The 15,983-nt window shown below is 51.4% G+C and overlaps 3 protein-coding genes across 3 annotated transcripts; 1 reads left to right on the top strand and 2 right to left on the bottom strand.

Moving 5' to 3' along the window:
• Positions 1–1,314: 1,314 nt before the first annotated feature.
• EMWEY_00009970 (hypothetical protein, conserved) lies at positions 1,315–3,547 on the bottom strand (the record flags this gene model as incomplete). The annotated part of the gene is made up of 7 exons (XM_013478764.1): positions 1,315–1,359; positions 1,575–1,630; positions 1,743–1,801; positions 2,047–2,117; positions 2,314–2,462; positions 2,621–3,092; positions 3,530–3,547. The coding sequence occupies 7 exons, from the start codon at positions 3,545–3,547 to the stop codon at positions 1,315–1,317; spliced, it is 870 nt and encodes a 289-aa protein (XP_013334218.1).
• A 1,212-nt stretch (positions 3,548–4,759) lies between these two features.
• EMWEY_00009960 (hypothetical protein, conserved) lies at positions 4,760–7,378 on the top strand (the record flags this gene model as incomplete). Its single annotated transcript, XM_013478763.1, has 6 exons — positions 4,760–5,246; positions 5,444–5,659; positions 5,794–5,940; positions 6,084–6,197; positions 6,371–6,454; positions 6,783–7,378. The coding sequence occupies 6 exons, from the start codon at positions 4,760–4,762 to the stop codon at positions 7,376–7,378; spliced, it is 1,644 nt and encodes a 547-aa protein (XP_013334217.1).
• Positions 7,379–9,969: 2,591 nt separating this feature from the next.
• On the bottom strand, positions 9,970–14,464 carry EMWEY_00009950 (ZYRO0B05588p, related; the record flags this gene model as incomplete). The annotated part of the gene is made up of 6 exons (XM_013478762.1): positions 9,970–10,536; positions 10,666–11,454; positions 11,634–11,739; positions 12,038–12,163; positions 12,415–13,193; positions 13,418–14,464. The coding sequence occupies 6 exons, from the start codon at positions 14,462–14,464 to the stop codon at positions 9,970–9,972; spliced, it is 3,414 nt and encodes a 1,137-aa protein (XP_013334216.1).
• Positions 14,465–15,983: the final 1,519 nt, after the last annotated feature.

Below are 15,983 nucleotides of genomic sequence, written 5' to 3'. Positions count from 1 at the left end.
CTTTTTTTTTTTTTTTTTTTTTTATACTTTATTTATTCTGTTTCCTATTATCCTTTTTTTATTCCCTTTAATCTATCTTATTCATATTTATCTTCTCTTTCTATTTTATATCTTTTTTCCCTTTTTCATCTGTTGTCTCTTGTTAGATATTATCTACACTCTGTGCTATGACTGTCTCCTCTATAATTCTACTTTCTCCTTTTCTTGTTCGACCCTTTGCTGTTCGTCTCCGTCCTGTCTTATGCCCCTGTCCTCCAAGTATGGCTAAGCTTAGGGGTTTAGGGTTTAGGGTTTGGGGTTTAGGGTTTGGGGTTTGTGGTGTACAGGGACACGCACACAACGCATGCGGGAGAATGTTGCTTGCTTTGATGCTGTTGAGGCGAGCGAGAAAGAGACATCAGAAAGCAGTGACTCATCAAGTGATACATAGCAGCAGCAGCAGCAGCAGCAGCAGCAGCAAATTAAATAGCAGCAGCAGCAGGAGCAGCAGCATGTTTGCATACCTATATATACAGCAGCAGTAGATACAGTAGTAGCAACAGCTGCAGCAGATGCTGCAACAGCTGATGAAGGAGCAGCAGTACTGCCATCGATGGATAGAAGACAGAAGAAACAGCAGCAGCAGCAATACATGAATAAATGCTGCAGCAATGGCCAACAGTGTCAGTGTTCTATAGACAGCAGCAGCAGATGCAACAACAGCAGCAAATGGAGCAGCAAAACCTCCCACTGCAGCTTGTGCATGGTGGGGCGCTGCAGCAAACGCACCAGCACTGCTACTGCAGCAGTGGAGAAGGAGATGCATTTTGCTATACATAGGAGCAGCAGCAGCAGCAGCAGCGTCATGCGGTGCTCCTACTTTGTGTGTGTAGCCTCATGCTGCCGCAAACAGCAGCAGCTGCTGCTGTTGCTGCAGCAGCAACTGCGGTTGCTGTTTGAGCAGCGCATGGGCGCCTGGCTTTGTCGGGCAGCAGCAGCAGCAGCAGCAGCAGCAGAAGCAGCAGCAGCAGTGTTTAGAGAATACATTATATTTATAGAGGGACATTTTTAGATGGATAAAAGGATAATTTATTTAATTTATTTTATTAATATGTAGGCTATTAACAATAAATTATAATAAATATATATAATAGTTGTCTGTACATTACAATAAATAAAAAAAGAAGAGGTGCAGATACACCTCAGACACTATATGCAGCATTAGCTGCCACAAAATCCCCTCATCTTTAGAGGGTTTAGGGTTTCGAGGGTTTAGGGTTTCGAGGGTCTAGGGTTTCGAGGGTTTAGTGTTTCGAGGGTTTAGGGTTTTGACTTTTAGGCGGCCAAGGAGTACGACGGGATGGGATCCGTCATGCTCACCTGCACAGCAACAGCAACCAACACCGCTACAGCTGCTGTTGCTGCTGCTGCTGCTGCTGTTGCTGCTGCTGTACCTTCTGCCTCTGCTAATGGTGTTTCTAATGCACACGGAGCAGCAACAGCAGAACAAGCAACCGCAGCAGCAGCAACAGCAGAAGCGGCAGCAACGACAGTAGCAGCAGCAACAGCAGCAGCATAGGGAAGTAGACATTTACCCTCTTCTCTTTTCTCTTGAAGTTGCGGCGGCGAGGAGCAGAAATCTTCGTGCCACCTGCAGACCCCAAACCCTAAACCGTAAACCCTAAACCCTCCTCCACTCTCAGCCCCAACGCTAAACCCTGATCTATGGAAATTCAAACCCTAAACCCTAGGAGCGGCCTTACGAGCTAGAGGAGCAATACGCTGCAACTCCTGCTGCAGTGTGGCCGTCAGTTGGTTGTCTCTGAAGGCAGAACGACGCAAACCCTAAACCCTAAACCCTATGGATGCAGACGCAGATGGTGTGCACGCCATCAGCTTGTATAAACACCAGGGCAATTGTTTAGGGTATAGGGTTCAGGGATTGGGGTTTAGGGTTTATACTGCAAATAGCTATCATTCTCAATCCTACGACTATCGATCCTAAACCCTCTTTATGATTACTGACACTTAGGGTTTAGGGTTTAGGGTTTAGGGTTTGAGGCTTACTCCATGCCAACAGCTTCATACACTTGCAGAAGAACTTCAATTTCTTCATATGCCAAACTATCGATGCAACCCTGAGAGCAAACCCTAAACCCCAAACCCTAAACCCTAGGTAGGTAGAGCTCAGCCGATGCAGGTGGCTCGTCGTCGCAGGTCAGGGGTCTAGGGTTTTAGCAACTAAAGCAATCCTGAGCTTTAAACCCTCCTCCTTAAACCCTACACAGCGCTGATGTTTAGGGTTAAGGGTTTAGGGTTTAGGGTTTTGTTTACAAGAATGCGTTCTCTGGCCTTGAAAAAGACTGTCGCCTCGGGGGTTTGCAGTGCTGCGCATGCCCAAACTATTCGAACAATTTGCGAGGGCGTCAAAACCCTAAACCCTAAACCCTCGGGAGATTCGCTGAGCTCCAGCAACTCGCATGCTGCATAGAGAAAGCCCACATCATGCCACAAACCCTAAACCCTAAACCTTAACTGTATAACCAGACATGTCAATTCGGAGCTTGTGGCGTGAAACGTTGGACGCCTTTCAAACCCTAAACCCTAAACCCTAAACCCTAAACCCTCAAACCTTTCCTACCCTTTTCAACAACTAAAGAGAAGATTTCGGGGGCCTCAGAGAATTTCATCTTGAGCTTCGCTGCGCCATACAAAACTCTGTACACCAGAAGCAGCTGCTGTGGCTGCGGCATGTGCTGCTGATGCTGCTGCTCCTGTGGCTGCTGTTGCTGTTGATGCTGCTTCTGCTGCTGTTGCAAACCCAGCTGTCTCTGCAGCGACTGGTGCCTGCGCTTCAACTGCAGCAGCAGCTCCTCCTTAAATGCAAGAATTCTCTCTGGCCCGGGTGCTGCTGCAGCTGCTGGCACCTCCGCTGCAGCAGCTGCTGCAGCAAGTGTTGCTGCTGCGGCTGTGGGATGCACCCCCGCAGCAGCAGCAGCAGCAGCGGCAGCAGCAGCACGAGACAAGGGAATCGAGAGGATTGATAGCCGCCAGAAGATATCTGACAACTCCAATGCGCTGTATACTCTCAACAGCGGGTACAGCAGAGGGACCTGCACAACCGCAAATCCTAAACCCTAAACCCTAAACCCTAAACCCGAAACCTTCGAAAGTGAACAAAGCCGTTGTGGCCATAGCAGCAGGAGAAGCAGCAGCAGCAGCAGTGTCTTGCCGGGCGATTCAAGAATGGCTTGGCTTCACCCCTCAGCACACTGTAGGGTTTGCAAAGGAAGTTAAGGGTTTAGGGTTTAGGGTTTAGGGTTTACGATGTCGAATACAGCGTTAGAACACTTTGCGTCGGCGAGGTGAAGGAAGCAGAGACGGAGGAAGGAGGTGTCACCTACGGCAGCAGCAGCAAGGGGTTGTGCTGCTCTATCCCAGAAGACACGGAAGCTGCTGCTGCTGCAGCGCACGTGCTGCAGCACCGCCAGTTGCTGCAACAGCAGCAGCAAATCGTGTTTGTTAAATGAGTAAGAAGAGGAGATGTTACGAGCAAAAAGAAGAACATCTTGGGAAGAAGTTAAGGCAGTAACATCTGTATAAAATAGCGACAGCCGAGCGTTGCCTCTTTTATTGCTGCTTCTCCTAGTGCTGCTGCTGTTGCTGCTGCTGTTGCTGGTGTTGCTGCTCTTGTTGTGGATGTGGTGCTGTTGGGCGCCGCCACTGCTGCTGCTGCCGTTGGTGTTGTTATTATTATTACTAACGTTTGCGCTGCTTCTAAGGCGAGCGCAGATGCTGAGACTCCTGGTGTTGCTGCTGATGATGGCGTTTCGGGTGTTATTGTTGCTACTACTGTTGTTTCTGCTGCTGGTCCTCCTGCAGTGTTGATAGTGTAGTTGCGTAAACACCAGAGGAGTTGCGGCTAAGTGTATGTTTCTCACTGTGTGGTCAACACAAATGGCACAGGTAGATTTGTGTGAGGGTTTAGGGTTTAGGGTTTGTGGCTTAAACGCCAATGAGGCCCACAACCCTCTTCCCGTTCGTGCTAGCATTGAAGGTTTCAGGGTTTAGGGTTTAGTACACCACGTCTTCTACATATTGACTGGTAAATATGTAATATCTTAGGGACTGGATAACCTTAAATCCACAGAAAAATTGCTCAATAGCCGCGGTTTTGTTTTTTGGGTTAGTGGTTTAGGGTTTAGTGTTTAGGGTTTAGGGTCTACCGCAGCCCCGAGTGTCCCCAACGGGAGCGCCTGCATCGAAATACGTCTCCAGTTTTCGCCAGGTTGCCCGCATTATTTTCTTCTGTTTTACTCTTTTATATTTTTGTAATGCCCCAAAGGGTTTCAGGTTTGGGTTGAGGGTTTAGGGTTTAGGGTTTGGGGTTTAGGGCGTGCCCGCCTCCGGAACCATCCATCCCTTGGAGGGGCCTCCTGGCCCCTACCACGAAGCCAATATGTTTACGTTCCGCAGACGCAGACACAGCTGGAGGAGCAGCAAAAAGAGCATCAGCAGCAGCAGCAAAGACTGCAGCAGCAGAAGCAACATCAAAATATATGGGCATTGCAGCAGCAACGCATGCAGCTGCAGACGCAGCAGCAGGGCTTGCAGGTTGCTGCTGTTGCTGACTCTCGTGTGTTGCTGCTCTTGCGGTTGTTCCCTCGCCCAGCAGCAGGCAGGCAGCACCAGCACCAGCAGCAGTGGCAGCAACAGCAGCAGCAGTGGCGTCAGCTTCGCCAACGGCAACAACAGAAGCACCACCAGCAGCCGAGTCAGGATGAGCAGCACCGGTGCTAGCGGCGGCAGCAGCAACAGCAGCAACAATAGCAACAGCATTACCAGCAGCAACGGCAGAAATGTCAGTGCTAACACAGGCATCAGCAGCCTCGGCAGCCTTGGCAGCCTTGGCAACCTTGGCACCATCAGTAGCATAGGTAGCAGCATCAGCAGCATCGGCAACAGCATCAGCAGCAGCATCAGCAGGATCAGCAGCAGCAGCCGGACGGTGAATCCTCAATCAAAACAATTCTTAAGGATAAGGAGATACAAGGGGCCCGAACGTGCAGGACAAATGTGGTTCTCAATAACTCTAGATGAGGAAACCCTTGTACAAGCAGCAGGATCTCCTCTAGCTGCTGCTTCTGCTGCTGCAGCAGGAAACAACAGCAAAACATCTATAGAGACAAAGGGGAGTCTTTTCGGCGTAATCCAAGGAGAAAAGGCAGAAGTCATTGGCCTGTACACTGACGGAGACCAACAAACAGGTACAGCATAAACCCTATGCCATAACCACTAAGCCCTACACATATGACACTGCAAATCCTAGACTCTAGACTGGCTGTCTGCTGCGGAGAGAGAGGGTTGGGGGTGGTTTGTAGGGACGAAGTAGGCTACATGTAGCATGGTGGTATAGAGTATAGAGTTGATGTTTTAGGGTTTAGGGTTTAGGGTTTGTGTGCAGGCGTTGCGCTGTTGAGGGAGTTCTTGGCGGAGGTGCGCGTAGAGAAGGTTTTTGAAGTTTCAGGGGTTTGCAGCGAAAAAGAAAAATCAGCAGCAGAAGCATTTGCTGCTGCAGGGTTTAAACCCTCGGGGGTTTTCCTACGACTGCCCTCCCCCTCCTCTGCAACAGATTGCTGCATCTATTGGACTACAAACCCTCAGGAAATCCACTCCCCACGTAAACCCTAAACCCCTAATTTAACGCGCAACCTCCGCAAAACCCGCATGGCAAACGCACAAACAGTCAACGCTTCCTGAGGTTGAAGGTCTAGGGGTTTAGGGTTTAGCGTGGGGTTTAGGGTTTGTGTGCAGGCTTTCCTGATGTGAAGACAGTGGCTCTGGCCGTAGCAAATGAGAAACAGCAGTCTGAGTTGCAACTCTTGATGCTGCAGCAGCAGATGCCGGAGATACAGCTGCTAGAAAAGAGAGAAGGCCTCAAAGACTCCCTCTCCTTCATCGGTAAGCCCTAAACCCTAAACCCTTGAGCGGGGGCCACATCCTCTGCGGAGGCCGCTCCGACACGCCGAAGCGCAGAAGCAGCAGTGAGCCGGTCTAGCTCAGGGCTTAGGGTTTAGGGTTGCGGGTTTGTGGTTTGCATACAGCAATGGATGATGAAGGAAAGGCTATAGGGTTTCTACTCGTGGGAGGAGCAGACCCTTCAAGACAAACCCTTGATATTCATTTGCATGCAGATGGGGAAAATAGAGAAGCTATTCGTGCGCAAACCCTAAATCCTGAACCCTAGGCCTCGAACTCTAGACACTCCCAAATCGTATCCTTGCTGGGTGTTGGGGGGGACGAATGGGAAGGGGGGGCCTATTTGCTCCCCGACAAGGTTTTGAGTTGGCTTAGGGTTTAGGGTTTAGGATCTGGGGTCTGTGCGGCTCAGAGAAATCGCTGTTGTTGTCGCTGCGGGAAGCGGCTGCTGCTGCGGGTTTGCCACGGGTTCGATTCCAGATTGATGGAGCAGATGGTGCTGCACTTGCTGCAGCAGCAGCAGCAGGATTCCTTCCTGTAGGAATCGCAGCACAGTCTCAGAGGATTTCTGTTTCTTTTGCTGCATCTGAGGAGAAACCAACATCTAGAGCCCGGTCTACCGCATATATCATCCAAAGAGGCAAGTCAAGGGTTTAGGGTTTTGTAGGGCTTAAGGTTTAGTACGGTTGAGGGTTTCTTGGCGACTGGCTGTTGGCGACCGTCCAGGCGTTCCCGCTCACAGGTGTGGGGATTAGAGTTTTCTTCAAGTACACTTGTGCTTCAATTTAGGGTTTAGGGTTTGCGGTTTGGGTTTATGTGCGCAGAGGAGCAGAGCGCGGAAGGGCTAGGGTCCGAGGCTGATGTTGCAGCAGCAGCAGCAGCAGCAGCAGCGGCAAGTAGCAGCGAAGGTTCCCGCATGTCTGTAAAAGAAGCAGCAGCAGCCAACGCTGTAGCCAACGCAGCTGCGGCGGCAGCGGCAGCAGCGGCTGCTGCTGCCGCTGCCGCGGCTGCTGTTGGGAAGGCAGAAGATCCAGCAGCAGCGAGAGCTGAACGCCGTTCTGCATACGTAGCAGAAGCGCGAGCAGCAGTAGCAGCAGCAGCCGCAGCAGCAGCAAAAGAGAGCACTGAAAGGAAGTTAGACTCTCGGGGTTTAGCGTTTAAGCTGTCTTTAGGAGCGTTTCTTGCTGCTGTAGTTCTTGTTGCTTCCTCCACTAGGAGACGCAACAGACAGCGACAGGGCAGCAGCAGCAGCAGTAGCAGCAGCAATGCGCAGAAGCAGCAGCCGCCAATAGACTTTGAGGTGCTCCAAATACTGGATTTTATTGATAGAGAAAGAAGCACAAGCCCTGGGGAAATAGATGGCTATGTTTCTCCTCCCTACACAATGAATTACATGGAGCACGTATCCGCTATCCCTTGAATGCTTCTCGGGTTTAGGCTTTAGGGTTTGGCTCTCGTGCATCGAGGGCCCGCTGCCGCACCCAAATGCTCCTTTCAAGCGCATGCGGCCTGTGCATGCATACAGCGAGTGCATGCATGCAGGTAGAAGGTAGAGCGTTCATGCAGCAAGTGCATGCGTGCATCAAGTGCATGCATGTAGGAGGTGCATCCATGTAGCAAGTGCATGCATGTAGGCAGTGCCTGCATGCAGCCAGTGCATGCACACAGCCAGTGCATGCATTTAGTTCCTGCAGCAAGTGTATGTATGCAGGCAGTGCAGGCATGCAGCGATTGCATGCAGTTAATCCATGCAGCAAGTGCATGCATGCAGTCAGTGCATGCATGCATGCAGTGCTTGCGTGCAGCGAGCGCGTGCACCGAATACATGGGCTCTTGGGCGTCTTTGCAGAGCTTTGTATGATGTTTGTTTTTGTTGTCGACAAAAGTCTATTCTTCCTGCTGCATGCATGCATGCAAATTGCTTTAGGGTTTGTCCGCTGGGAGTCCAATGGGCCTCCTTAAGAGTCTGTCTGTCTACCTGTTGCGCTCTAGATGGATACATCTGGAGACCCCAAGAACAACTTAAATCTTTTTAAACAACTTAGGGGCTTTTCTGTCATGCACTACGGGTTAGAGGTTTAGGGTTTTCACATGCAGTGGGGATTTACGGCTTAGGGTTTATAGTTCACGCCTTTTGGGAAAATTCCAGCAGACGCAGCTCTGTCTTAGCTACGTTTGCTGCTGCTGTCGTTGCTGCAATTTCTGCTGCAGCCGCACCTGCTGCAGCAGCTGCTGCTGCTTTCGTTGCTGCAATGGCTGCTGGAGCTGCACCTGTTGTTGTGGCTGCTGCTGTTGCCGTTGCAATTGCTGCTAGAGCTGCAGCAGTTGTTGTTGCTGTTCTTGTTACAGATACCGCTGGAGTTGCACCTCTTGCTGTTGCTGCTGCCGCTTTTGCTGCTGTCATTGTTGCAGTGTCCGCTAGAGCACCACCTGTTGATGCTGCTGCTGCTAACGGAACCACAGCAAAGTGCTCCAACGCAAGCAGCAAGTGTGCAGCAGCCGTATAGCCAACAAGAACAGAAGCAGCGACAACAGCAGCAGCCGGAAAATGAATCTTAGTTCTGTATTTGCAGTCTCCGCTTGAGCAGGCAAAGAGTAACCCCTTTGACAACGACGAGAAAGATGAGCAAAATAAAGACATTTAAACCAATGGGCAACCCTAAGGAGACTTGTTCTGCAATGTCTTGCGCTGTTAACGTCCCATTCGGGCAACGGCTGCTGCTGCCGACGTTGATGGTGCCGCTGCTGCTGTCCGTGCAGGTAAGGAAGCGTCCCCTCAGGGTTGCATGCAGGAGGTTGGGAATAGTGTAGCTAACAGGAGACAAGTAAACAAGCCACGCTGTTGAAGCAGGCAGTAGCGCAAGTGAGACATAAAAGCCGCCAACAAGAGATAGAGATATAAGCAGCACAGAGAGCAGCAAAGAAGCAACTCGATGCTCTCCTCCAGCGATAGCTGCAATTAACTGCCCTAAAGAAGAAGATATCACGGTTAAAAGCAGCAAAGACAGCCACACACCCTGCGAACACACACATACGGAAGCAAAAGCAGTAGCTAGCTAGTAGCGGAAGCAGCAGGAGCCGCAGACATCAGAACGCAAACAAAATGTTCAGCCCAAAGCAGCACGTGGCAGATACAGACACGAGCGCAGAGTGGAACGAAACAGCTGTGAAAAGAAGCTGCTGTTGCTGCAGGAGCAGCAACGGCAGAGCCTACAGCATTAACATCAGCCGTAGCTGCACCAGCAACAGAGGTGGCAAAAGTAATAACAGAGATAAATACTGCATCAAATGCAGCAGAAACAACTCCAGCTACGCAAGCAACATCAGCAGCAGCAGCTGTTTACTAGGAAGACGCAGATATCTGCTGGCCAAGCAACCAGTATGTGCAGCAGAACTAGAAGAATAAAGGGAGCCACAAGCTGCATCAGGAATTCGGCTGCAGTTGTCGCTGCTAGGAATGTTGCCGCGCTGAAGAGTTTGCTGCTGCTGCCTGCTGCTGCTGCTGCTCGAATGGCGGGGAAGGCGTTGAGGGCAGTAAAAGCAGGAGAGAAGAGGTGGTAGCTAGCCAGGAAATACAGGAGAGCTGAGGACACGCACGACTCGCTTAAACAACTATTATGTTGCTTGAATTGTACTTAATTGTCCAGTTATTTTGCTTGAATTGCTGGTTGGCCAAGGCGACAAATCGAGAAGAAGAACGCACAAATAGAAGGCGAAAACCAGGTAAAGAGAGGCATGGACAAAAACAGAGACAGCTGGACACAGCAGGGGACAGATAAATGGAGACACTCCTGACAGAGACATAAAATCAAGATAAGGAGACGACGACGGAGAGACACAAAGCCAGAAAGAATGGGAGACATAAAAGGCAGTAGCAACAACAGCAGCAAAATTGAATGGAGCAATAGCAGCTAAGTCTGAAAAGCACTGCGAGTAGCAGCAGTCGCTGCTTCGGTGCTGCTGCTACTGCTCCTTCCGCTGCTGTTGCTGCTGCTGCTATTGCTACCGCTGCTATGGCTGCTGCTGCTCTTGTTGCTGCTGACCTATTCTTTCGTGGAGTGTTTCTGTTGTGTAGATCTTCATTTGTTGAAAGTAAAGGGATCCAACAACAATCGACAGCAGCAACGCCTGAGTAAGATCTGTTGCCGTTGCTGTTCCCCTTGCATCCGCCATCAGCTGCCTCTGCAGCAGCACCTCGAACTTCAGCATGGTGCTGCTAGACGCACGTATTGCTGCAGCTGCTGCCAGAAGCCCGCGACGCCGCTCTGCTGCGCTGGCTGCTACTACTGAACCTTTGTCACATCTTCCTCCTGGTGTACCTGTTGGTCCTCCTGCTATTGCTCCTGCTGCAGTCCTTGCCGCTGACGTGGGGTCCGTGTCTACAAACACTTCCTGAAGGATAGGAGATCGCCCTGCCGCTGGCTCTGATCGGGCCTCTGTTGCAGCTGCTTCTGCTGCATTTGATGCGTTTGCGTCTGCAGCACCTGCTGCTAGTGCTGTCAGTTCAACTGCTGCAGCTTCACCTGCTGCTGCCGTTTGCTCAACACCTTCTCCGGGCCTTCGCTCGGTCACTTCTACCTGCGAAACCGGAAAGCACCAAAAACCCAATACCTCAACTATAAAGCTTAAACACCCTAAGCCACAAACCCTAAATCACCGACGGCGAAACTGAAAACCCCTAAAGCCTAGCTTATGAAGTGGACGCACAGTTGAATCTTCTGCCTCTGCTGCCGCCTCCACTGATATTGCCGCCGAGTGTGCTGGTGCAGCAATGCCACCTGGGGCAGCAGCAGCATCAGCGGCCGTAACTGCTGCTTTTGTGATTGCCTTGAAGTCATCCCTCAGGACGAGGGTTTCGTGGTGCCTGTACACCCTGAATATCAGATCAAGAACAAAGGCAATGTCGGTTGCTTCCCGGCGTCGTTTTTGAGCATCTGGCAGCAGCAGCTGCTGCTGTTTCTGCTGCTGAAGGAAGTTTTCTATGATGCAGACAAGTCCTTTGTTTTCTGCTGAGCGCACCAACTCGCTGTCGCTGCTGCATGTACTGTTGCGGCTGCTGCTGGTGCACCCCTGTTGCTCCTGCTGTTGGTGGAACTGTTGCTGTTGCTGCTGTTGCTGCTGCTGCTGCTGCTGTTGCTGCTGCTTGAGTAGCAACAGAAGTTTCTCTAAATGCGCAACCAGTGTAGGAAATGTCATTGAGGCCCCCACACCGCATGCAAGCCCCAAGAAATGTTCAGCAACGCAGCAGTCAGCCCGCGTGGCTGTTGCTGCCTCAGCTTCTGCTGCTGCTTCTGCTGCTGCTGCTGATAACGGCAAACCAGAATCTGCTGCTGCAACGTTGGAATCCTTTAGCGCATTGGCAGCTGGGACTGCTCTAGCAGGAGGCGCAGGCTGCTGCAACAAAGCTGCTTCATATGCACGTAGCTGCTGCGGCCGCCCAGAGAAGATCAGCCGACCCTCAGCAAGAAACAAAACTCTGCCGAATGACAAAAACAACTGGATAGCAAACCACAAGCAGAAACGCAAACCCTGACATCGCTGCTACAACAGGCAACTTTTAGTTACAACTCTGCTGCAAAATAGACGGTGCATAATCAGGGTTTAGGGCCTATGTAGTCTAGGGTAGGGCGGGGGATTCAGGGTTTCTGCTTTAAAGCGTCGGTTTTACGGATTACTTGGGGAGATGGCTGGTGGATTGTGCAGATAACTGCAGTTCCGTTTTCTGTTGCTACTTGCTGCAACAGCCGCAGCAAATGGGATGCTGCTGGCGCGTCTAAACCGCTGAGGGAACAAAACAACAAACGAACGAAGACAGCAACTATAGAATATGCTGCTGAAGCAGCAAGTACAGAATTCACTGTTTAACGGTAGGCAAGCGCTACCCAGCCGCCTCCACCAACAGCAGCAGCAGAAATATCTGACGGTTTAATCCAACAGCAGCAGGCGTTCGCAACAGCAGCTGCAGAAAACCTGGTGGGCTCGTCTGGCAACGGTACCGTCTGCAGGTCGCAGCAGCATTCAGAAGCAGTTGTAGCAACAGCTCGCAGCTGGAGCAGCAGGAGTAGCAGTAGCAGCAGACCTGGTGGGTTCATCCAGCAGTAGCAACGGCTTAGGCAGCAAGAGTTCGCAAGCCACGGACAGCCGTCTCCTCTCTCCCCCCGATAATCCTCTAGAGAAGGGAGACCCCACAACTGTATGTCGGCACCTGCAGATGCACATACAACCCAAAACGTGCGCATACACTACAACATCTGCACGAAAACATCTGCGCTTACATCCCAATATCTGCACATACACCCCAATCCATTCACATGCATCCCAACACATGCACATGCACGGTAGCTTGCATATGGAGAGCAGAGGCATTGGCAGCGTTGGCAACAGCAGCATGAGCTGTGTCAGCAGCAGCCGCTTGGTTAGCAGCAGCAGCAGAATTAGCAGAAGGGGTATTCGCACTTTTCTAGATTCATCATTTGTATGACTTTTTCGACTCTCTCTCTCCTTTGCTGTTTGTTGCAGACTTTTCCGAGTCTTAGTTTGGCTTCAAGCAGCAGCGTCTGCTGCACTGTCAGCTCCTTCACCAGCAGCAAATCCTGCTGCAGACAGAACCCCACTAAACGCCTCCACCCCTTGGGGGCCTTCACTCCATTCAGCAGCAGCACTGCCTCATCTTTGTCTCTTGCCCTGTTCTGACGTAGCTGCAGTCCGTTGTTTTTGCTCCTCATCTGGTAGTGATCTGCGCCTTTTGTTGCTGGTGCTGCTTCTGGACCTCCGTTGCCTTTGCCACTTTCAATCCCCTTCGATTCGGCTGTCTGTACGTCTGTGCTGGTGGGGTGCTGTTCCTGCTGCTTCTGTTGGTCACATGGCTGGAGGCGGCCTGCTACAAGAGACAAAAGAGTACTCTTGCCAGCTCCAGATCCTCCTAAGATGGCAGTGACGGTGTGAGGAGGAAAATGGCAGCTAATGTCACTCAAAATCCAACGCTCCTTGCTGCTGTTGTTGTTGCTGCTGCTGCTACCAGCGGCAGAAGCAGCTACAGGAGCAGCACAAGACGTAAGCGGATCAGCCGCCATAGCACATGACGAGCTGCTTGCAGCGGGTCCGCTGCTGCTACTGCAGCACGTGCTCCAGTTCTTTACGATGCCCCCGAGGCAGCGACAAGGGAAAGAAAATGCAGATCGCAGACTTGGCTTTGGAGGAGCTAGGCGGTAGCTCGCGTTCTTCAGGGACAGCTCCTGCGAACCCCAAACCCTAGGCGCTAGACCCTATATAACTAATTAGTGTTGTTTAATAGGGAACTGAGATTCAGGGACCTCGCAGTCGCGAGGACTCAGGGCTTAGTGTTTAGGATTTAGGGTTAGGGTTGCTGTGTTGCTGTTTATGGATCGGCGGTAGGGGCACAGCGTTTGCAGTTGAGGGTTTGCATGTTAGGGTGTGCTGTTTAGGGTTTAGAACTTACAACGGTCAGACCCGTAGCACTCAAAAGGTCAAGTCTCCCATGGGCAGCAGCAGATGCTGCAGCAGCATCAGCTGCTGCCGCTGCTGCTGCCTCCTCCCTGGGGTCCACTTCGTCCTCTTCTTCCCCCGTTGCTGCTTCCTCTGTTGTTGGTGACACTGCTGCTGCTTCTTCCAAAGCGGAAGTATTCATAGGCTGCGCCGTTTCTGATTTATGGAGCGTTGCTGTCTCTGCTCGTGCTGTTACTGCTGGTGCACTTTCTGCTTGCGCTGTCGCTGCTGGTTCTGTTGCTGCCGGTGCTGTTGCTGCCGATGCTGTTGATTCTTGTGCTGTTGGCGCTGCCGCTGGTTCTGTTGCTGCTGGTGCTGTTGATGCTTGTGCTGTTTCTGCTGGTGCGGTTGTTGCTGGTGCTGTTTCTGCTGGTGCTGTTTCTGCTGGTGCTGTTGCTGCTGGTGGTGTTGCTGCTGGTGCTCCTGTTTCTGTTGGCTTGTCTGCTCCACATGCACTATTAGAGGCGCACGCTCCTCCTTGTTGCCTCGTCGGATGTAGATCCTGCTGCTGCTGTTGTTGCTGCTGGAGCTGTTGTTGTTGTTGCTGCTGGAGCTGTTGTTGTTGCTGCTGCTGCTGCATCTGTAGCTGCTGCACTTTTCTCTCCCCGTGTTGCACACTCCCGTTCTGCTGCTCAACAATCTGCTGCTTCTTTTGCGGAACTTGCGGCTGTTGATTCATCTGCTGCGTCTCCTGTTGCTGAGAGGACAGAAGCAGCAGGTGTTGCTGCTGGCGCCCTCCTGGATGCAGGTGTGGTTGAGAAGTTGTTGATGACAACAGTTGCTGAGGCTCGCGGCTGGCCTGCTGTTGCTGCTGCTGCATTTGCTGCTGCTCCGCACACTGCCCCGTCCCCCTTTGCTGCCTTTGCTGCTCGTGTTGCTGTCGTTGCTCTTCGTGCAGCTGTTTTTGTTGCGTTAAGTGTTTCTCTTGATGATCTTTGTATTGTTCCTGTTCTTTTTGTTGTTGTTGTTGCTGCTGCTGCACCTCGCGGTCTCCCTCCATTTCTATGGTGGGCCGCCTCCGCGCCCAGGATCACTTCCTGTGCTGGTGATGCTGCTGCAGAAGCCTCCGTTGCTGCTGTCGTTTGCAGCGAATAATCAGATTTAGCTGATTTTGATGCTGTTTATGTTTCTGCTGCATGGAAAGAAAGACCCCACAATTATCAGCTGTCGCTGCGGCGGGGCAGGCGGAGACTAGGGGGGCTGTTTGGCCGCAGTACCTTCTTATTTCGTTCCTTCGTTTGTAGGGGAGGTACTGTTGAAATAATCTTTAGGCATCACCACAATTCATTTTTAACGCACAAAACTTTGAAGAAACGCAGAATAACACGCTAGTAGAGTACCAACACTCAGAGCGGACCGCCTGCTTGTATTCGGCATTTAGGTTAGGGTTCGGGCCCGTGTTTCCCACCCTGTTTCAACCTCGATACGCGGGAGGTTTCTCCTGAAGCTAGGCAGTATGGATTAGGATTTAGGATTTACTCAATGGGACGACCAGAATGCTGCGGCGGAGGACACAGGGTGAAACCCAGAATGAACCCCAGCTGTCTTGTAGTCATGGAATCCCTAGGCAGTAAGTAATTCAGTATTCCCTAAAACCATAGTTCCAAACCTCACCCCCTCACCCTTCCAGACCACAGCAGCATCCCAGAACTCTCTACCCACCGAACACAGGCCACCCAGAACAACAACGAAGCTGTTGTTGCTAGGTGTAGCAGCTGCAGTTAGTTGTAGTTAACTGCTGGGAGCCTGCCACGTGCAGGCACTCAAAGACGCCGAGTGCTATAGGTGCACCTGTAGCATTCTCCCTGTTTCGTTTTGTTTCGTATTCTCTCCACGCCTCTGCGTTTCCATCTGCCGTATACCCTCTTTGCAGTGTTTTTGACTTCCTGTCTGTTTGCTTGGCCCTCAGACAGAAACGAAGAAGGGCACACCTAGGAGCTCTGCAAGGGCTGCAGTGGAATGGATAATATTCCACTGCAGCCCCTGGAGAGTTCCTAGGTGTCTCCTTCGTTTCTGTCTCATTCCCGAGGCCATTAATTTTCAGTTGGTGGCCTTGGGAAACACACAAGCAGAGGAATGGGAAACTCTTCTGTCCCTCTCCCAACTGAAAATTGTGTCATCCACTCGAGGCATGGGAAACCCCTTCTGAGCAGCAGGGTGCGGTTGCTGTTCGTGCTGATGCTGCAGCCACAAGCCTGCAAAGACAGCATCTCCTTTGCGGCCTGCTGCCTCCTGCTGTTACGTACTACTGCCCATTGTGTGCAGTGGTCCGTCAACAGAAACGCTGCCCAACCCTTTCAGTGCCGAAAAAGAAGCTTAGGAGACATGCAAGAGAAGAATGCTGCACTGGAATGTTAAGCTAAGCTGCATATTTCCTACATAGCCCTACATAGTGTTAGCTCCTGCCACTGTGGGTCACTTGGAGGGAAGCCTTTTAAAGTGCTTGCCTAGTTTCATCTATTCTGTACAGTCTGCCTGTGAATCCACGAATTTTACCTGTCCTTCATTTCAGTCTTGCG

The sequence above is a fragment of the Eimeria maxima genome, genomic scaffold (assembly GCF_000499605.1).
Source record: "Eimeria maxima Weybridge genomic scaffold, Emw_scaff66, whole genome shotgun sequence".
NCBI lineage: Eukaryota > Apicomplexa > Conoidasida > Eucoccidiorida > Eimeriidae > Eimeria > Eimeria maxima.
The sequence above is the reverse complement of the archived record's forward strand: the minus strand, read 5'-3'. Positions and strand labels throughout refer to the sequence as shown.